We start from the raw sequence: 22,504 nt of genomic DNA, 5'->3' as shown, positions 1-22,504 counted from the left end.
GCGACTGCTCCATTGCTGTTTTACTGGATGGACTTGTTAACTGTAGATGAGATTTTCCATACAGTTTCATAACTCTTACTGTTGGGAAGATTTCCAGATCAAGGCTGGAATATTCTGTTCTAGAGTCTAAGTTTGAGGTTGGATGCAGAAATGGGAGTGATTCCTGCGAGTGGGGGTGGGGGGGTGGCGGGGGATAACAGGATTGCTGACCATGTCCAGGTCATAACTTATGCATCCACGAACGTGCTGCAACCCAAACTCCTGCGTGACGTCTCTGTGCACTCAAACACTTAAAGTGCTTATCAGTTTAGAGTGGACTGCCACTTACCTTGGTGGAGCACAGATCAATCATCCTCTTTCTGCACTGCTGGGCATTTTTTTGGTGGGTCCCATGAGCACACAGCAGGAGAGGGTGGAAGTTGCCATCCTAGCTGTTACCTTATGGGATTGAAGATCTGGGAACCATATTTAAAGGGCATCTTGACAGCTATTCACTAACTGCAGGGGAAGAACATCAGCCTGGCTGTCATTTAAGATTCTGCCAAGACCAGAAAGTCACAGGGAAAGTAACATGTTGCCCCATGGTTCAGCGAAGACTCCCTGGAGATTCTTCACCAAGCCGTCCAGGGAATGTGGGGGATGCTATTCCTTGGGATGACAGCAGAAGGTAGCAATGCTGCTTTTGTCTGCACTGCAGTGCTGCTTTCGGTTGCATTAGAGTGCTTCAGTTGGCATTTGGTGAAAGAGAGACTTTTAAGGGTTAATTTTTATCTAAGGTCCAATCTTTCTTTAATTTAGCAACTAACTAAAAGTTTCTCCTTGAGTTAGGTTAAGTTTTAGTCCAGCTTTAAAACAGCGGTTATCTAGGCTCTTCTTGCAGCTGCAGCTAGTTAATTACTTAACTGGCTTGAACAGGTTTTCAGAAGCTAGGTTCAAACAGCATAAGAGCAAGCCATCTAGACTGCAGCTTTTGTCTGTACTAGAGTGCTGCTTTGGGTTACATTAGAGTGCTTCAACTGGGGTTTGGTGAGAGACAGAGTTCGGCGAAGAAGGAAGGAGGGATCCTTTCATTTTCTACCTTTCCTTCGTAAGAAGAGCAGTAGCCTTGGTAAGTAGGACTTGGTGAGTATTTCTACTGTACTTAATATTCTCTAAACTAGAGGAAGTAAAAGTAAAGGGAGTGATTGATGGTATGTCATAGCAGGGCAGCTCAGCCAAGTGGAATGTTCCTCCAATGCGAAGTTGGAAGTCAGGGACACTTCCAGTGCCCAGGGCAAACACGTGTGTAGGAGGTATCTCCAGCTGCAGCTACTCAAAATCCACGTTTTGGTGCTGGGGTTGTGGCTGGAGTCACTGTGGAACATCCACAAGAATGAAATCTTTGTGGATTGCACATGCAGTGAGGTTGTCACACTGCAGGTAAAGAGTGCACAGGCAGAGAGAGAATGGGTGACCATCAGACAGAGTGAAAGCACAAGGCATGTAGTTTTCCATTTTGGAAACTGCTGGGGGAGATGGCTTCTCAGGGGAATGCAGCAAGAGTCAAGTCCATGGCACCACAAGTGTCTCAGCTGCACAGGGTGGAGGGAGAAAAAAGAGTGGGAGAGCAAATGTGATAGGGGATCCTATCATAAGGGAAACAGATAGATGTTACTGTGGCCGGAGACATGACACCAGGATGGTGTGTTGCCTCCCTGGTGCCAGGGTTAAGGATGTCACCAAGCAGCTCCAGGATATTATGAAGGGAGAGGGTGAACAGCCAGTGGTCATGATCCATATCCGTACATAGGTAAAAAAAGGGATGTGATACTTAAAGCAGAATATAGGGAGCTGGGAAATAAATTAAAAAGCTTGGTGTCAAAGGTAGCAATCCCAGGTTTACTCCCAGTGCCACATGCTAGCGAGATCAGGAATAGGAGAATAGACCAAATGAATACATGGCTGGAGAGATGGTGTAGGAGGGAAGGATTTAGATTCCTGGGACATTGTGACTGATTCTGGGAAGATGGAATCTGAACAAGCTGGACGGGTTGCACCCAGCAGGACCGGAATCAATATCCTCACAGGGGTATTTGCTAGTACTGTGGGAGAGGGTTTAAACTAGATTGCCAGGGCATTGGGAACCTGAGCAGGGAGACACAAGATAGCAATGAAAGGCAGAAAAGTAGAAAACTATTGTGCTGAAGTTAGGCACAAACTTCCTATAAAACCCACACGTTCCCAAAAATCTCAGGATTGCTCATTTAGTTTTAGGAATGGGATATTCTATTAGAACATTCACTTTTGCTGTTCTTGGAAACACTTGCCCTATAATGTGACCTAGGTAAGTTACCCTTGCTCTTGCGAATTTGCTTTTGGCCAAATTTATGACTAAGCCAGCCAATAACAATTGCTTAAACAGGTCCTCTAATTGCTTTACATGTTCTTCCCATGTGTTACAACATCGTCTAAATAAACCACACAGTTAGGTACTTCAACTACGACTTGATTCATAAGTCTCTGAAATGTAGCTGGGGTGTTTTTAAGCCCAGACGGCAAGACTAGGCTTTGATACTTGGTGTAACAAAGATGTAAATTTCTTTAGCCCTTGAGGTCAAAGGCACTTGCCAGTACCCCTTCAATAGATCAGTTTTAGAAAGAAATGAGGCACCGCCAACCCTATTGATGCAATCTTCTAACCAAGGAATTGCGTACGAATCTGTTCTCGTTACTACATTCCCTTTCCTGAAGTCTATGTAAAACCAGTGGATCCAGCCGGTTTAGGAACCAGCACTGCCAGTGAACTCCAGCTGCTTTGGCTAGGCTCAATCAATTGATCCAGCATATGTTGGACCTCTATTTCTACATGAGCTTGTTTCTCTGGGCTCAGCTGATAAGAATGTTATTTTATCGGCACTGAGTCTCCTACATTCACTTTGTGTTTGGCTAACGTAGTACATGCAGATTTATCCCTACAAATTCCCTATTTCTTAAGTAACCTTATTAGATCTTCCCGTGGTCCTTCCTCTAAATATGAGAACACAATGTCTAACTGTCCCAGTATTTTCGTGTTGGCTAGTTGAATTGTAGGAAGTTCACTTTATGCACTGTCTACTTCTCCTTCTAACTTGCTCTTATTGTCTCTGTCATCCTCCACTACTCCTACCATCTGGCACATTTGCTCTGTCTTATCATCTTCTCTGTGATGATATGCTTCAACATGTTTGTGACATAACCGTTTCTTCTTCCTATGCTTAGGAGTATCTATCAGATAAGTCACTTTACTGACCCTCCAAATTACCTTATATGGGCCGCCGAATTTCACCTTCAGGGATTCACCCTGCAAAGGCAACAATCCCAATACTTCATCTCCTGCTTGGAATGTTCTAGTTGTAGCATGTTTGTCTGCCCATTCTTTCATTTTGGCTTGTGAAATTTTTAATTACTCATGTGCTACTTTACATGCTCCTGTGAGTCTCGAAACCTGGGCACGTATTCCAACATGGAGGATTCGTCTATCTGCTTTAGGAACTTTTCCTTAATTAACTTTAATGGACCGCTTATTTCATGTCCATAGATCAATTCAAATGGACTAAATCCAGCAGATTCATTTGGAGAATCTCTGGTACCAATACTAAGGCATCTAATCCTTTGTCCCAATACTTTGTGTATTCATGGCAATAGGTCTTAATTATGGCTTTGAGTCTGATGGTATCTCTCTAAAGCTCCCTGTGTCTATGGATGATAGGCAGACTTAGGTTGATTGATACCCAAACTGCTGATCATGTTCTGGAAAATTTTAGACATGAAGTTAGAATCTTGGTCAGATTGTATTTCAATTGGTAACCCATGAAGAGTGAAAAACTGGATTGACTTTTCCACTACCACCTTAGCTGTAATTGTCCTTAAAGGGATAGTTTCTGGAAATTGAGTTGTCACATCAATGATTGTAAGGGTATACTGATGTCCTGCTTCTGTTTTGGGTAATGGTCCTACATAATCTACTAATGCCTGACTGAATGGTTCTTCAAAAACTGCTATGGGTATTAAAGGTGCTGGTTTGATTACATGTTGAGGTTTACCTACTAACTGACATGTATAACATGTTCTACAAAAATGCACTTTGTCCTTGTGGAGTCTTGGCCAGGTAAAATGCCTGTTTATCAATGCTTGGGTTTTCCAAATTCCTACACATTCTGCCATAGGGATTTCAAGTGCTACTCGTAATATCTCCATACGATATTTGGGTGGACTATCTGATGAACAACCGTCCATTCCTCATCCACAAATCTGTGAGGGTGTCTCCATTTCCTCATCAGGACTCCATTTTTAATATAATAGCACTCCGGAACTCCTTCAACCACAGCTTTAGTGTGAGCTGACTGGGCTAACTTATTTAACTCTAGATCTGTTTTCTGAGCCTCAATTAATGAAGACATGCCAAACACTTCCTTTGAATTATCCTCACCCTTAAAGAAAGTTTTGGCTACTCTAACATCTGCTTGTGGTATTACTTTGACCTCTGGTGATGGACTTTGCATAGCCATTACTCTGGTCACCACACACGATGGAAAATTACCTGGAACTTGTTCTTGTAACTGTTCCGTCTCTTTAGCCTCTCTTGGACTTTCCATAATTATGGGCGAGGCTATAAACTTCACTCCTGCCAAATCATTCCCTAGGAGTAAATCAACTCTGTCCGTGGGTAATTTCTTAACCATTCCTACAACCACCAATCCAGACAACAAATCACACTCCAATTGCACCTTTCACTATGGAACCGGGATATGCTCTCCACTTATCCCATTCACCAATGCTTTAGCTTTCATTGAACACTCTGGAGGAAAAGCTAAGTCCTTCTCCAGCAAAAGATTTTGAGTAGCTCCTGTGTCTCTTAATATCATTTGATGAAAAAGGGGTTATCTTTCATTTGGACAAAAACCCTTATATCTCTCATCTACCTTATTCATTTCACCTGCATTCACCCTTATTTTCTTATGAACTCCAATAAGTCCCATGGGCTTGCACTGCAACTTCCAGCATTCTGAATGAATGTATCCCACTTTATTACAATGGGAAAACATAGGCCTTCACGGTTCACCTCCAGCCTCAGTACCTTCCTTCTGATCTGGGGAGGAGATCTCAAGGTACCCAGCTATCCATTCTTTACCCTGGCTACTTGCCTTCCTTTCACTCTCCCACTATCCTTTCCTAATTTATGTGGGCGATGGGAAAAAGGTTTTGTTTTACGGATCAGCTCATAATCGTCAGCCATTACTGCTGGCTGTCTAGCAGTTGCAACCCTTTCATCTTCAACATGGGTTCTTATTACAAAGGGTAGGGCATTTTTAAATTCTTCCAAGAGAATAGTGTCTCTCAGAACTTCATAGGTAGTTTCAACTCCTAATTCTCATATCACCCTGTCAAAACTACTTTGCTTAACCCTTTCAAATTCAGTGTAAGTTTGCCCAGGCTGCTTCCTTAAATTTCAAAACTTCTGTCTGTATGCTTCAGGAACCAACTCATATGCACTCAAAATGGCCTTTCTCATCATATCATAGTCCTTAGAAACCTCCTCTGACAGTGAGGCATACATTTCCTGTGCTCTACCTGTCAATTTGCTCTGGATGGGCAATGCCCAGTTTTTCTTTGGCCAGTTCATCTGTTTGGCTATCTTCTCAAATGAAATAAAGAATGCTTCAACATCCCTTTCCTCAAACTTTGGAAGAGCTTGTACACATTTAAATATCACCCCACTGGGTTCTGATCTGGAAATAAGTCCTGCCTCATCTACTGGTGTTAATAAACTTTCTGCAAAAATTACTTACTTTGCCACAAAACATGTGCAAATTAAGTCAGAGTACAGAACGTATTTTTACATGGACAGGAGTATTGCACCCTGCAATGTAAAACATATTATTCTTCATCATGTTAAACACCCCTCAAATAACCTCAGAATCAAAATATACTACTGACAGGCCCTGACAATATTCTGGCAATAGTACTGAAGGTGTGTGCTCCAAAACTTACTGGGCCTCTAGCCAAGCTGTTCCAGTACAGCTACACCACTGGCATCTACCCGGCTATGGGGAAAATAGTCCAGGTATGTCCTGTACACAAAAATCAGGACAAATCCAACCCAGCCAATTACCGCCCCATCAGCCTCTCGATTATCATTAAAGTAATGGAAGGGGTCAACAACAGTGCTATCAAGCGGCACTTGCTCAGCAATAATCTGCTTACTGATGCCCAGTTTGGGTACCGCCAGGGTCACTCAGCTCCTGATCTCATTACAGCCTTGATTCAAGCATGGACAAAAGAGCTGAACTCCAGAGGTCGGATGAGAGTGACTGTCCTTGACATCAAGGCCATATTTGACCGAGTGTGCTATCAAGGAGCCCTAGAAAAACTGGAGTCAATAGGAATCAGAGCTAAACTCCCTGCTGGCTGGAATCATACTCAGCACAAAGGAAGATGGTTGTGGTTATTGGAGGTCTGTCTCCTGAGCTCCAGGACATCACTGCAGGAGTTCCTCAGGGTAGTGACCTCGGCCCAATCATCTTCAGCTGCTTCATCAATGACCTTCCTTCAAACATAAGGTCAGAAGTGGGGATGTTCGCTGATGATTGCATAATGTTCAGCACCATTTGTGACTCCTCAGATACTGAAGTAGTCCATGTCCAAATACAGCAAAACCTGGACAATATCCAGGTTTGGACTGACAAGTGACAATCATTTGTGCCACACAAGTGTCAAGGAATGACCATCCCCAACAAGAGAGAATCCAACTATCACCCCTTGATGTTCGATGGCATTAAAATCTCTGACTCCCTCACCATCAACATCTTGGGGGTTACCAATGACCAGAAACAGAGGCTAGGAATCCTGCGATGAATAACTCTCCTACTGTCTTCCCCCAAAGACTGTCCACCATCTACAAGGCACAGGTCAGGTGTGTGATGGAATACTCTCCACTTGCCCAGATGAGTGCAGCTCCCACAACACTCAAGAAACTTGACACCATTCAGGATAAAGCAGCCCCGCTGGATTGGCACCACATCCACAAACATTCACTCCATCCACCATCAACACACAGGAGCAGCAGTGTGTACCATCTATAAGGTACACTGCCGGAATTCACCAAGGCTCCTTCGACAGCACCTTCTAAACCCATGGCCTGGAAGGACAAGGGTGACAGATAAATGGGAACACCACCACCTGAAAGTTCCCCTCTAAGCCATTCACCATCCTGACAAGAAATATATCGCCATTCCTTCACTGTCACGGTCAAAATCCTGGAACTCCTTTCCTAACAGCACTATGGGTGCACCTACACCACATGAACTGCAGCAGTTCAAAAAGGCAGCTACCACCAGATTCTCAAGGGCAGTTAGGGATGGCCAATAAGTGCTGGCCAAGCCAGTGAAGCCCACATCCCATGAATGAATAAAAAAATGAAAAGACAGCTTCAGTTTTTCAAGTCTTTCTTCACAATTTGTATTCCATTGAACCTGAAGAACCCATGCTGTACGCATTCTCTTGCTTCAACAATTTCCTGAAGCCCAAAACTGCATGCAATCTTCAACTGTGACCCTGGGAAGATTTTATGTGGACTCGCTAATCGGTCTCAACTTACATATTCTACACCTCTTGTCACACGCTTCATCTGCTTGAGGTGCTGCTTTTAATATCTTGCAAAGCTAAATCCCCCAAATCCTCCACTCATCTACATGACATGGACTTTCCCTGTACCAAGTATGCAATTGTTAGCTGAAATGTACCAGCTGACATTGACTTCAATCTGTCACTTTTCTTCAGCCTAGTATGCCCTGTTTCCTTTGATCCTCTGAATTATTTGCCATTATTATCTGCCATTATTATCCACAATTTGGCCAACAATGTACAGTACAATCATGGATATACACAGCAGCAGAACAGAACCCTATGGGAGACCACTACCATCTACAACCATTCTAAGAAAGTGCTCTGATCTCCTACTCTCTCCTCCTCCTTTCTAACCACCCTTCCATTTCACTGTCCTCCCACTAATTTCCCTGCCTTCACCTCCCCAGCTGTCTTGTGCTGTAACTTGTCAAAGGCATCAATTGCATTTCCTCCATCCATTATAACTTTAGTTCCCTGGAGAACCATCAGCTTTGCAAAACATGGTATTCCTTTCTGAAATCCACATTGGCTGCTGCTGGTTATTTTCTCTGTACTATTAATTTCATCTTTAATCAAAGATTACCCAGGTTATCTCTGTCTCCTCTGTTGAAAATGGGTACTAAATTAAACTTTCAATCCTCTGACACAGGTCGACTCTCAATAGAACCCTGGGATTGGCGTGATTTTTTTTTAATTCATCCATGGGATGTGGGCTTCGTCCAGAGTACATTTTGCACCCTTGCCACTCTCAGTGCTTCCTTCAAGGTGATGTTCAACATGGAGGAACGCTGATTCATCAGCTGAGGGAGGACAGTACGTGGTAATCAGCAGGAGGTTTCCTTGCCCACGTTTGACCTGATGCCATGAGACTTCATGGGGTCCAGAGTCGATGTTAAGGACTCCCAAGGCAACTCCCTCCCAACTGTATACAACTGTGCCACCACATCTGCTGGGCCTGTCCTGCCAGTGGGACAGGACATACCCAGGGAAGGTGATGGTGGTGTCTTGGACAATACCTGTAAGGTATGATTCCATGAGGATGACTATGTCAGGCTGTTGCTTGCCTAGTCTGTGAGACAGCTCTGCCAATTTTGGCACTAGCCCCCAGATGTTAGTAAGAAGGAAGAAAAACAGAAAATGCTGGAAAAACTCAACAGGTCTAACAGCATCTGTGGAAAGAGAAGAATACTTAAATTTCAGAGAGTGAATGCAAAAACGCAAATTGAAGCTTGTTACGGCACAGCGGATGGTAAATGCTGAGCTGCTCAAATCCCAGAGGGAAACTTGAACCAACTGCCACAACTATTTTATAATTTATATTTATTTCAACATCGGTGCCTTGAATTCAGTAGTAATAAGACTACCAAGTCTTGTAGGTTTCTTAAAAAACTAAAAAAAAATATTTTGAGCACATACATAGGCTTACAAATTACTACTATAATAACTTCTAGCTCCCATAGTTAATCTAACTCCCAGTTACTCCTCCATTAAGGCAACAGTAAAATATATAGATTTAAACAGACCCAGGCAAAGCACACATCCTGGACAGTTGAATTCAAAGCGAATTTTCTCAGCTTTGGTTCCTTATAGACAGCAGCTTGAGGCTTAGATGCTGGAGGCTGTTCAGACTTGTGTTAGATTTTAAAATGTGTTCCCTTACACACAGCCTTCTCTCCTTTATATATATTTTCTCTTTTGAATGCAAGTTCCTATTATTTCACTATTTCTTTTAACTTTACCTCTCTACTAATAAAAATCTATCATAGTACTAATTTTATCAGTAATCTTTAGGAAAAATAAACACACTGTTTCTTAACTTCTTCTGGTTAGGTGTAACATTTCACCCCCCTCTTTTGAATTCAATCTACTCTGGTTTATTTAAAAATGCAAATATTCCCTTTACACCTCACATTCTAAAACTTCACCTACGTTTACCTACTTAGCATTTCAAACCTAGCTTCTCTTCTCACATCAAGGCACCTAGACCAGCTATCTGTAATTCAATTAAAATGTACACACACACACTGACAAAAATTGATGCTGGCCTATGATATGCATTGTATATGTGTTTCATTATAGGTGTCAAACAGGTTATTTGCTTCCTGAAGGTAGGCTTCAGTGGTGGGAGGGGGAGGCAGTGAATTGAATTAGGTTCAACTTTGGTTTTATATGTTGATTTTATAGCTTGCTTTGTATTGTAAAAAGATATAGGGGAATCAACCCAGATTTGGACTAAGTGACGTAGTGGGCGGGTAAAACGTCACTTTACCTGCTGGCCGCAATGGTGGACTTTCATGCCGTATCGTCCCAAACCAGTGGCATTAACTACGCATTCCAGGGAAACATGCTGTTTCCATGGCAGGCAGGGTCTCATTCACCTGTGGTGCCATCACCTCGCTGCTTCATCACGCTGGGCACCATATTTAAAGTCCAGCCGTGTGCACACCTCTCAGTGCATCCAACCCATGACTGCTGCAAAGAAGGCAAAAAGACTGCAGCCCCAGGTTCAATGACACTTCCCTTGAGCCCCTTTTGGACACAGTGGAGGTTCGCTGTGATGTCCCCTACCGCCGCTCTGGCCACAGGATGGGCAGCGACCTCACTAATCCAGCTTGGGAGGCGGTGGCAATGGTGGTCAGTGCCAATGCCCTGTAAAAGAGGACAGCCACACAGTGCCACTACAGGATGAATGGTCTCATCAATTCCGCCAAGGTAGTTCACTCTTCTCATCACTCTCAACTCACACACTCTCAAACCGATCACACATCCATAGGGATCTCACACCTCAAGGGACAACACCACTAACTCTCACACACACCCTCACATCTCCATCAGGCTCATACCCTCTCGACCCTGAATCCATGTCCATAGCTCCGCTCAACACGCAAACATTCCATGTAGTGCCATATGTCCTACTTACACTCTCTCCACCTGTTTTCATGCAGGAGAAGCCTGCTCACATTAGCAGGGAGAGGTCCCAGGCTGGGGGTGAAGCAGCCCATAATAGGCCCCTCTTTGAGGAGTGTACCATGGCACTGACTGGTGGGGACATGGACCATGCCTACAATGACTAACAGTGAGGTCAGTGGTGAACACCGTTGTAAGGTTCTTGCACCACACCATTTTTCTCTAAGTACAAAATACATGTGCTCTCTTGCCTACTTTTGACTGTGCTGCCATGCATTGCTTATCTCTACTTTGGTTCACGGGAGCTCTGCCAAGTGACCGATACACTCAGCCAGCCATTCCCTCAGGTCCATCCATGCACTCATCTCTAGCCAAGAGGACATCTCCTCCATCAAAGAGCTGTAAATAAGCAACCTGGAAGACCAGTCATGGTGTTTATCCACACCCTCCACCAGTGCAGAGACACACACCTCTGTGGGACCTTGATCTAGAGCAGGCTTGAGTTCACAATTTGGTGGTCACCCCACAGACACATGTCTGCAGCAACAGGAGGCAGATTCATGTGAGCTCCCTGGCACTTGGAGGGCTGCTAGGGATCAGGCATCTGTGAGGTCCAAGTCAAATGACGAGCCTCTAGTTTTGGCCTTCCAGCTCATCATGGAGAATCAGCAGAAAGCATGACAACATCATGCAGAGCTGTTGAAAGTGCTCAAAAGAGTGGCATGCAAGTCAAAGGAGTGCATCCACCTGCCCTCTGATGAATTGGTGTCCATATGTCTATGTATAGTGGTCTCCATGGGAAGGATGGCAGACACCATGGAGACACTGGTACAGCAGAATGCCCAGATGTATGCAGATCTGCACTCCATCGCAGGAGCCATGGCTGAGTTCCTGCAATGTGAGAAGGAAATAGGGCACCTCAATGTCCTTCCAGGTTCTCCTTCACCTCAAGGAGTCAGGTTGGGACCCCCGAGCACCCTAAATGAGGAGGAGCTGCAGATGGATACCCCTAGGTCATCCACTCATGAGTCTCAGAGGCTGTCCTCTCACTCTGAGTTCCCTGTGCCTGTGAGCCCCTCAACATCATGCTCTGTCAGTGCATAGGAAGCAGCCGGCCAACGAGTGATTCTGGAGGGAGAAGAGGCCTTTCGGAGCCTTATGCAAGCACCTTCCCATGCGATCCTTCACATATCATTCCTCAATGTCTTGAGCATTTTGAATGCTGCCTGCTGGGGTTCACTTTCAGTTGTCCATCTGAGCTCAACTGCAAATCGCCCACCACAACTATCGTTCCCCTTTTTTGATTTGTACAGCATGGTCTGGATTCAAATTTTCTTCAGCTCCCCTGTTTTTTCCCCTCCCCCAGTCACCCATTTTCTTTCAATCACAGTTGACCCCCTGACATCACCTTCCACCTCCCCTCCCTGACCTGCTAACCACAACCCTTTTCCTTTGGGAAGTCCAGGTGAATGTACACATTCCCTTCCTTCCCGAAAATTCCACTCCAATGCACATTCACCCCCCTGATCTCCTCCTTCCCACCCCCAGGGCCTGAATGCCTCCAATTCACCACCAACCACCCTCACCGTCTCTTCTACCGCTGCCTTCGATCCCTCACCCTTCCACCCTCAGTTCACTCCCCAGGAGGCAGTCATGGACTCAACTGGCCCCTCCCCTGAACATTCACCTGGCCATCCCCCCGCAACTCTGGATCCCTTCCCCTCTGGAACCCATTCGTCCCTTCCTGACCACTTCCACCCTGTGACCCCTTCCACCCTGTAACCCCTTCCCTCTCCAGACCATTTACCCACAAGGAACCCCTTCCCCCCCCCACCTTCCCCAGACACCCCCTGCTCAGTCGCTCCCCCTCCCTGATTCCTTTAGATACCCTTATTTCTTCCACCACCCTTAGTCCTTCACCCCCCACACCGCACAATCTCGACTCCTTCCTCCAGCCTCACCTCTTCCTCCAGCCTCACTTCTTCTTCTTCCAGCCTTACACCTTCCCCCTTCCTGACTCCCTCAGACACCCCCACTACCTTGCTGAGAGTCAGAGCGGAGCTGAGGAGAGGACTAGCGAGAGACAGTCGGATGCTGAGCAGTGCTCTGTTTCACTGTTTCAGCTGCTGGGAAGCACCTGTGGCATCACAGAAAGCTAGTAAGATGATTGGCTGGCAAGTGCTCAATCTCAAGGACAGTCTGTGAGAAACCAGCTTAGGACAGGTGAGTTTTAAGGTAGATCTATAAATAAAAAGAACTAAAACGTTAAATAATAAACCAAAATTTGAAAACTTTAGAAATAAAATAAAACAATAAAGATAAAAAAGCAATAAAGATAAAGTAATTTAAACTAACATCTAAAACATATACCTTGTAGTTAAGAAGCATAAAACCTTTAGTTGTCAGTGGTGCTAGCATTCAATAAACATAGTAAATTGTAGAATATATAGGAAGAAAGTAAATTAAATTAATAACATAAGTTAGAATGGCGGGACAGGTGTTTTGTTGCAGGTGTGAGATGTGGGAACTTTTGAACATCAAGGCAATCCATGACAAACACGTCTGCAGGAAGTGTAAGCAGCTATAGGAATTCCGGATCAGGATTATTGATCTGGAAGCCGAAATGTAGGCACTGCACAACATAAGGGAGGGGGAGAAATACCTGGATACTTGGTTCCTGAAGATAGTCACACCTTTAAGAAGAGGGTCATCTGTTTTGGTCAGCAGTGAGGGACAGGAGGATGTGACCGTTAGTGAGGCAGGTAATGGGACTGAGCAGACAGTAGTGGAGGAGCCTCAGACTTCGCAATTGTCAAACAGGTTTGAAGTACTCACATCCTGTGTGGATGAAAGCAAAGTCTGCAAGGTAGATGAGCTGGCTGGCCATGGCACTGTGGTACAGGAAGCCATTCAAGTGGGGGGAGCAAAAAGGAATGCAGTGGTAGTGGGGGATAGTATAGTGAGGGGGATTGACACTGTTCTCTGCAGCAAAGAGTGAGCCCAGACAGCTATGTTGCCTGCCTGGTGCCAGGGTTTGGGGAGAAACTGCAGTGGAAGGGAGAGGATCCAGTTGTCGTGGTCCATGTAGGTACCAATGAGATAAGCAGAACTAGGAAAGAGGTTCTGCAAAGTCAGTATGAAGAGCTAAGTACCAAATTAAGATGCAGAACCTCAAAGGTAATAATCTCTGGATTATTACCTAATCCGTGTGCAAATTAGTATAGGGCAAGTAAGATTAGAGAGACGAATGCATGGCTCAAAGACTGGTGTGAGAGAAGTGAGTTCTGGTTTGTGGGACACTTGCATCGGTACTGGGGAAAGTGGGGGCTATATCGTTGGGACGGTTTGCACCTGAACATTGCTGGGACGAGTGTCCTCACAAATCACATAACTAGGGAAATAGAGAGGGCTTGAAACTAAACAAGAGGGGTGAGGGATCAAGCGTGGGTGGAGATAGCAGTTCAAGGTGTCAAGTCAAGACAGGAGAACAAAATAGTAATATGAGAAATGAGGGTCAGAATGGCAGGAAGGGACAGAGAGAAAAATATCTAAGAACATATCAGCAGTCAACACCAGATGTTACAAAGGTGACAAAAAGACAAAACTGAAAGCTCTCTATCTGAATGCACATAACATTCATAACAAAGTAAATGAATTGATGGCCCACATTGAAGTAATAAATATGATCTGATAGCAATTACGGAGACGTGGTTGCAGGACACCAAAGATTGGGTCCTTAATATTGAGGGGTAGATGATATTCAAGAAGAATAGGAATCTAGGTAAAGGTGGAAGGGTAGCACTGTTAATCAAAGAGGGCATTGATGCAATAATTAGAGATGACCTTGGTTCAGGAGATCGGAATGTAGAATCAGTTTGGGTGGAGATGAGGAATAGTAAGAGAATAAAATAATTAGTGTGAGTGGTCTACAGGCTTCCTAACAGTAGCCACAGTGTAGGACAAAGGATTCAAGAGAAAATATTGTGTCCTTGTGATAAAGGGACGGCAATAACCACGGGTGATTTTAATCTACACATACTGGAAAATCAGATTGGCAGTAGACAATAAGACCATAAAACATAGGAGCAGAAATTAGGCCATTCGGCACATCGAGTCTTCTCTGCCATTCAATCATGGCCGATAAGTTTCTCAACCCCATTCTCCTGCCTTCTCCCCGTAACCTTTGATCCCCTTAACAGTCAAGAACCTATCTATCTTGGTCTTAAATACACTCAATGATCTAGCCTCCACAGCCTTCTGTGGCAATGAATTCCATAGATTCACCACTCTCTGGCTAAAGAAGTTCCTCCTCACCTCTATTCTAAAAGGTCTTCCCTTTACTCTGAGGCTGTGCCATCGGGTCCTAGTCTCTCCTACTAGTGGAAACATCTTCCCCACGTCCACTCTATCCACGCCTTTCAGTATTCTGTAAGTTTTAATCAGATCCCCCCTCATCCTTCTAAACTCCATCGAGTATAGATACAGAGTCCTCAAATATTCCTCATATGTTAAGCCTTTCATTCCTGGGATCATTCTCGTGAACCTCCTCTGGACCCTTTCCAGGGCCAGCACATCCTTCCTGAGATACGGGGCCCAAAATTGCTCACAATATTCCAAATGTGGTCTGATCAGAGTCTCATAAAGCCTCAGCAGCACATCCTTGCTTTTATATTCTAGTCCTCTCGAAATAAATGCCAACATTGCATTTGCCTTCCTAACTACCGACTCAACTTGCAAGTTAACCTTAAGAGAATCCTGGACTAGGACTCCAAAGTCCCTTTGCACTCCAGATTTCTGAATTCTCTCCCCATTTAGAAAATAGTCCATGCCTCTATTGTTCCTACCAAAGCGCATGACCTCACACTTCCCCACATTGTATTCCATCTGCCACTTATTTGCCCATTCTCCTAACCTGTCCAAATCCTTCTGCAGCCTCCCCGCCTCCTCAATACTACCTGTCCCTCCACCTATCTTTGTATCATCTGCAAACTTAGCCAGGATGCCCTCAGTTCCTTCATCTAGATCATTAACGTATAAAGTGAAAAGTTGTGGTACCAACACTGACCCCTGCGGAACTCCACTAGTCACCGGCCGCCATCCTGAGAAGGACTCCCTTATCCCCACTCTCTGCCTCCTGCCAGACAGCCAATCCTCTATCCCTGCTAGTACCTTGCCTCTAACACCATGGGCTCTTATCTTACTGAGCAGCCTCCTGTGCAGCAACTTGTCAAAGGCCTTCTGGAAGTCCAAGTAGATACCAAACATTGGTTCTCCTCTGTCTAACCTACTCGTTACCTCCTCAAAGAATTGTAACATATTTGTCAGGCATGACCTCCCCTTGATGAAACCATGCTGACTTTGCCTGATTTTACCATGCACTTCCAAGTATTCTGAAATCTCATCCTTAATAATGGACTCTAAAATCTTACCAACGACCGAGGTCAGGCTAATCGGCCTGTAATTTCCCATCTTTTGCCTCACTCTCTTCTTAAATGGGGAGTTACATTAGCGATTTTCCAGTCCTCTGGGACCCTCCCTGACTCCAGTGATTCCTGAAAGATCGCCACTAACGCCTCCATTATCTCTTCAGCTATCTTCTTCAGAACTTTGGGGTATAATCCATCTGGTCCAGGTGATATATCCACCTTCAGACCTGTCAGTTTTCCTAGCACCTTCTTCTTGGTAATGGCCACCCTACTCACCTCTGCCCCCCGACTCTCTTGAACTTTGGGGATGTTATTCGTGTCTTCCACTGTGAAGACTGATGCAAAGTACCTATTCAGTTCCTCTGCCATTTCTTTGTTCCCCACTACTACTTCTCCAGCGTCATTTTCCAGCGGCCCAATGTCCACTTTTGCCCCTCCCTTACCCTTTATATATCTAAAAAAACACTTGCAATCTTCTTTTATATTACTGGCTAGTTTACCCTCATATTTAATCTTCTCCCTCCTTATTTCTTTTTTTGTTGTCCTCTGTTGGTCTTTGTAGGCTTCCCAATCCCCTGGTTTCCCACTGCTCTCTGCTGCATTGTATGCTTTCTCTTTAGCTTTTATGCTGTCCCTGACTTCCCTTGTCAGCCATGGTTGCCTCGTCCTCCCTTTAGTATGCTTCTTCTTCCTAGGGATGAATTTTTGCTGTGTCTCCCATATTACTCCCAGAAACTCCTGCCATTGCTGTTCCACTGTCTTTCCTGCTAGGCTCATCTCCCAGTCAATTCTGGCCAGCTCCTCCCTCATGCCTCTGTAGTTGCCTTTATTCAACTGTAATACCATTACATCTGATTCCAGCTTTTTCCCCTCAAATTGCAGGGTGAATTCTATCATATTACGGTCACTTCCTCCTAAGGGTTCCTTCACCTTAAGCTTCCTTATCAAATCTGCCTCATTACACATCACTAAATCTAGAATTGTCTGTTCCCTAGTGGGCTCCACCACAAGCTGCTCCAAAAAGCCATCTCGTAGACATTCCACAAATTCCTTTTCTTGGGATCCACTACCAACCTGATTTTCCCAGTCTACCTGCATATTGAAATCCCCCATGATCACTGTAACCTTGCCTTTCTTACACGTCTTCTCTATCTCCTGGTGTATCTTGTGCCCCACATCCTGACTACTGTTCGGAGGCCTGTACATAACTCCCATTATGGTTTTTTTTTACCTTTGCGGTTCTTCAACTCTACCCACACAGATTCTACATCATCTGACGCAACTTGCTATCGATTTAATTTCATTTCTTACTAACAAAGCAACCCCACCCCCTCTGCCAACCTGCCTATCTTTTCGATAGGATGTATATCCTTAGATATTTAGCTCCTAGTCTTGATCCCCTTGCAGCCTTGTTTCTGTAATGCCCACCACATCATACCTGCCAATTTCAATCTGCGCCACAAGCTCATTTACCTTATTTCGTATGCTGCGTGCATTCAGATACAACACCTTCAGTCCTGTATTTCCCGTCCCTTTTCTCATTGTCGTCCCTTCATCTGATGTGCTTGAAGTTAGATTCCTAGCCCTTTCCAAACACTCTGTCCTATTTTGTGTTCTGGAGACTCTCCAGGGCTCTCCTTTCTTTTCAGTTTTTTCATAATTTTCCATGAAGTTGAATCCACCCCACCCCCCACACACTAGCCTGCTGCTTTGTTTTCCATTAAACATACTTCTTGGAGTTTGCCTGAATGAGGAGTTCTTAGAATGCTTTAGAGATAGTTTCTTGGAGCAGCATGTTCTGGAACCAACCAGAGAGCAGGTTATATTAGACTTGGTATTGTGTAACGTGACAGGATTAACTAATGACCTCAGAGTAAAGGCAACCCTAGGTTGCAAAGACCACAATATGATTGAATTTTACATCCAGTTTGAAAGGGAGAAGAGTGGGTCTAAGACTAGTATCTTAAAACTTAAGTAAGTGAAACTATGTGGGGATGAAAGCTGAGCTAGCTGAAGTGAACTGGAAAACTAGGCGAGAGGATAGATCAATAGAGAAGCAGTGGCAGACACTTAATTTTAGAATAAGTACAAAAAGAAAAAGTCAAAAGGGGAGGACCCATCATCCGTAGTTAACTAAAGAAGTTAAGCAAAGCATCAGACTTAAGGAAAAAGCATACAACTCTGCAAAGATGAGTGGCAGGACAAATGATTGGACAGAATATAAAGAACAGCAGTGAATGACTAAAAGGTTAATCAGGAGGAAAAATTTAGAGTATGAGAGGAAGGTAGCTAGAAATATAAAAACGGATAGCAAGAGTTTCCACAGGTACTTAAAAAGGAAAAGAGTAAGTAAAGTGAGTGTTGGTCCTCTAGAGAGTGACAGTGGGGAGTTAATAGTCGATAATAAGGAAATGGCAGAAGAAATGAACAAATATTTTGTTTCTGTGTTCACTATAGACGATACAAAAAATTCCAGCTGCAAATCAGGAGGTGAATGGGAGAAAGTAACTTGGTAAAATTGAATTCACTAGGGAAATGGCATTGAGCAAGTTGATGGAGCTGCGGGCTGGCAAGTCTCTGGGTCCTAATGGACGACAACTTAGGGTCTTAAAAGAGGTGGCTAATGAGTTTGTCGATGTGCTGGTGTTAATTTTCCAAAATTCACTAGATTCTGGAAAGGTTCCATCAGATTGGAAAGTAGCAAATATAAACCCTCTATTCAAGAAGGAAGGGAGGCAGAAAACAGGAAATTATAGGCCAGTTAGCTTGATGTCTGTCATGGGGAAGTTATTAGAATTGATCATTAAGGAGGTTATATGTGGGCACTTAGAAGAGCTCAAGGTAATCGGGAAGAGTCAGCATGGTTTTGTGAAAGAAAAACCATGTTTAACCAATTTACTGGAGTTTTTGAAGGAGTAACATGCACATTAGATAAAGAGAAGCCTGTAGACGTACTGTACTTGGATTTCCAGAACCCATTCGATAAGGTGCCACATCAAAGCTTATTATGGAAAATAAAAGCACGTGGTATAGGGGGTATAGCATATTAGCATGGGTAGAAGATTGGCTGGCTGGTAGAAAGCAGAGTATGCATAAATAGGTCTTTTTCTGATTGGCAGAATGTGACTCCTGGAGTCCCACAGGGGTCTGTGCTGGGGCCTCAACTTTTACAATTTTCTTCAATGACTTAGATGAGGGGAGTGAAGACATGGTAGCTAAATTTGCAGATGACAGGGACAGGTAGGAAAGTATGTTGTGAAGAGGACATGAGGAGGTTGCAGATGGATATAGATAGGCTGAGTGAGTGAGTAAAGATCTCAAAAATAGAGTTTAATGTGGGAATATGTGAAGTTGTTCACTTTGGCAGGAAAACCAAGAAAAGCAGAGTATTACTTAAATGGAGTATGGCTGCATAATTCTGAGGTATAGAGGGAACTGAGCGTTCTAGTATGTGAATCACAACAAGTTAGTATGCAGGTACAGCAAGTAATTAAGAAGGCTAATGGAATGCTATCCTTTATTACGAGAGGGATTGAACATATAAGTAAGGATGTTATGCTTCAGTTATACAGGGCATTGGTGAGACCGCACCTTGAATGCTGTGTGCAGTTTTGGTCTCCCTTTACAAGGAAGGATGTATATGTATGGGAGGTGGTTCAAAGGAGGTTTACTAGATTGACACATGGAAATAATGGGTTGTCTTATGGGGAAAGATTGGACAGACTGGGCTTGTTTCCACTGGAGTTTAGAAGAGAGGGGTGATTTGATTGAAGTATACAAGATCCTGAACAGCCTTGACAAAGTGGACGTTGAAAGGATGTTTCCTCTTGTGGGTGAGTCCAGAACTAGGAGGCACTGTTTTTTTCTCTCAGGGGGTTTTTGGAACTATCTACCTCAAAATGGTGGAGGCAGGGTAATTGAATATGTTTAAGGCAGCGGTAAATAGATTCCTGTTAGGCAAGGGAATCAAAGGTTATTGGAGTTAGATGGGAATGTGCAAATTGAAATTCAAGAAGATCAGCCATGATCTTATTGAATGTGTGAGCAGGCTTGAAAGGCTGAATGGTTTATTCCTGTTGCTATTTCTTATATTCTTATGTTCTTCTTCCAGATTTACTCCTCCCCACTTCCTGACTCCTTCCTCCACCCTTACTACTTCCTCCACCCTTACTCCCTGCCCTCTCTGCACTCCTTCCTCCCCCCCAGACTCCCTCCACTCTCTGCACTCCTTCCCCCCTCTGATCTCCTTCCTTTAAACCTTCCATCACCCCTGCCTTTACTTACCTCCCCAGTTGCCATCTTCTTCCCTGTTAACCCGTTACCCTCTCCTCCCCCATACTCCTACCCCCCTCCCAACAGCACCCCACTGACACCTTCCTTTCCCATTCCCAACCACACCCCTGACACCTTCGTTCCCCCCATCCCAACCTCACCCCTGGGACAGTTTCATTCCTCCCTCCCAACCTCACCCCCCAACACCTCTTCCTCTCCCAGTCAATCTTACACCTTCCTCTCCCACCCCCTTGGCCATTATCCGATGTGAGTAACCTTGGTGACTTTCCAATTTCTATGAGCCGCTTCACAACAAAGCTATATCCATGATAATCCACCCAGCACACCATGGACGTTCCTCAAGTGTCCCTTTTCTGTCGGGCCTGAGCATCTTCTGCTCCTCGTATGTCCTCAATGTGAACAAGACCCTCGTGGTAAGTCCCAACTTCTGCACATCACAGTTGTCAAGATGTTTTCTGCACTGGTGTGTTTTCCCACCAACGCGGGAAAATGGACGATCGATGGACGATCCAGCAGGGGGATGAGTCTGGCAGTCTGGCCTTGTAATAATATGCTGATGTATTTCAATGAGATTCCCAAGGATCGATGGCGAGGAATGTGGCCCGCTGTCGACGGGCTGAGCGGACGAGCACAAATGTTGTGAAACTGATTTTTGGCTTTCTCGCCATATTGTCCACTCACACCGCCAAACACACCTGACGTCAGCAGGCACAGGAAATCCCGGCCATAAAATTGTTCAAATACTTTAGTTAAAGGATTCTAATTTTAAGGATGTTTTTGTTGAATCAGTTACTTGATGTTTTTCATTGCAGTTGATTTTGTAGAAAATTTACAAAAATACATTAAACTTAAACATTACCATATCATTCCATTCTTTTGTATTCTGTTTTGATTAGTAAATTATGTTATTCCTCGCACTATAAAAAAAAACAAATTTATTATTTGGGGTTTGGTGATAGACGCTCACCAAGCCCCAAACCGTGAGCTAGCTCACATGTTAATCTGTCACATAATTAAGCATCATGAGTTTTGTAACATCACAGGTCACATATCAAATCTCCAAGAAAAATCAAACCAAACTTAGCAATGCTATGCTAGGTGCCATTGGTTTACCCTTAACAAAGTATTCTTGAATTTAAAGTTCTATAAAATATATGGTTTATGAAATAGCTTAATTGGTTGAACATAAGCCAATCTAATTCACTAACCTATTTTGAAACTCCAAGAGCTCGGCATTAATCTTCTCAATGTCTAACTCAGTCCAAAGCACATCATAGTAACCATTAATATTATTCATCACTGCATCATACAAACTATACAATTTCTGCAGCAGCCCCAGCTCTTTCCTGGAGAGAAAACAAAAACAGCAACAGCAATTAATAACAAAGCAAGAGGTCTACATTCTACTGTTGCCTCAGGTGCTTACACGTATGAACAATTATGTTATGTTCAATAGTCTAGTTAAAAAGGTTGGTAAGGTAGTTGACTCAGCTGACTGTGTGACAGTAAACTGTCAATCACCTGAAGCCTGATTGTGTTGATTGCTATTTGAAGCTTAACTAGTGTGTCATCTCAGCTCTGTTTAAGAAAGGATCTATTTAGAAACACATGCTTGGCCTAAATAGCCAAGTGGTTATGGTACTGGGTTTGTAATCCCAAGATCAAGAGTTCAAATCTCACCACGGCAAAATTATGAAACAATGTAACTTCATCTGAAGAAACAGATGGAAACGTGTTTGTTGGCTTGGCCTAAATAGCCAAGTGGTTATGGTACTGGGTTTGTAACCCCAAGATCAAGAGTTCAAATCTCACAATGGCAAACTGTGAAACATGTAACTTCATCTGAAACAGATGGAAACAGGTTTGTACTCGAAAGAGTATCAAGAGTTCAAATCTCACAATGGCAAACTATGAAACAATGTAACTTCATCTGAAACAGATGGAAACAGGTTTACTCAAAAGAGTATCATTTAAAAGATTTAAAAGATTATCAAGTGTTCAAATCTCACAATGGCAAACTATGAAACAATGTAACTTCATTGGAAACAGATGGAAACGTGTTTGTACTTGAAAGTGCTACACCTGACTGGGAATGCTTGATTCTGGGTGTTTGAAGCAAAAAGTGTTGCTTCTCCATACACCCCATCTTATAACGTGCAGCTCCTGTTTATAGAACAGCTGGGCCTCAGTGGCTCCTTGCAGGCGTTGCCTGTCTTTTACCAGGACCTGATCAA

General features: G+C 43.9%; 1 protein-coding gene across 1 annotated transcript in view; it reads right to left on the bottom strand.

Moving 5' to 3' along the window:
• LOC121278115 (dynein heavy chain 8, axonemal-like) overlaps positions 1 to 22,504 on the bottom strand; it is a 1,831,678-nt gene that overhangs the window by 1,019,399 nt on the left and 789,775 nt on the right. Inside the window, exon 35 of the mRNA XM_041188200.1 lies at positions 21,479 to 21,616. Coding sequence (XP_041044134.1) covers positions 21,479 to 21,616 — 138 coding nt within the window. The remainder of the gene's footprint in view (positions 1 to 21,478; positions 21,617 to 22,504) is intronic.

Source organism: Carcharodon carcharias, chromosome 5, assembly GCF_017639515.1.
Source record: "Carcharodon carcharias isolate sCarCar2 chromosome 5, sCarCar2.pri, whole genome shotgun sequence".
NCBI classification, from domain to species: domain Eukaryota; kingdom Metazoa; phylum Chordata; class Chondrichthyes; order Lamniformes; family Lamnidae; genus Carcharodon; species Carcharodon carcharias.
The sequence above is the reverse complement of the archived record's forward strand: the minus strand, read 5'-3'. Positions and strand labels throughout refer to the sequence as shown.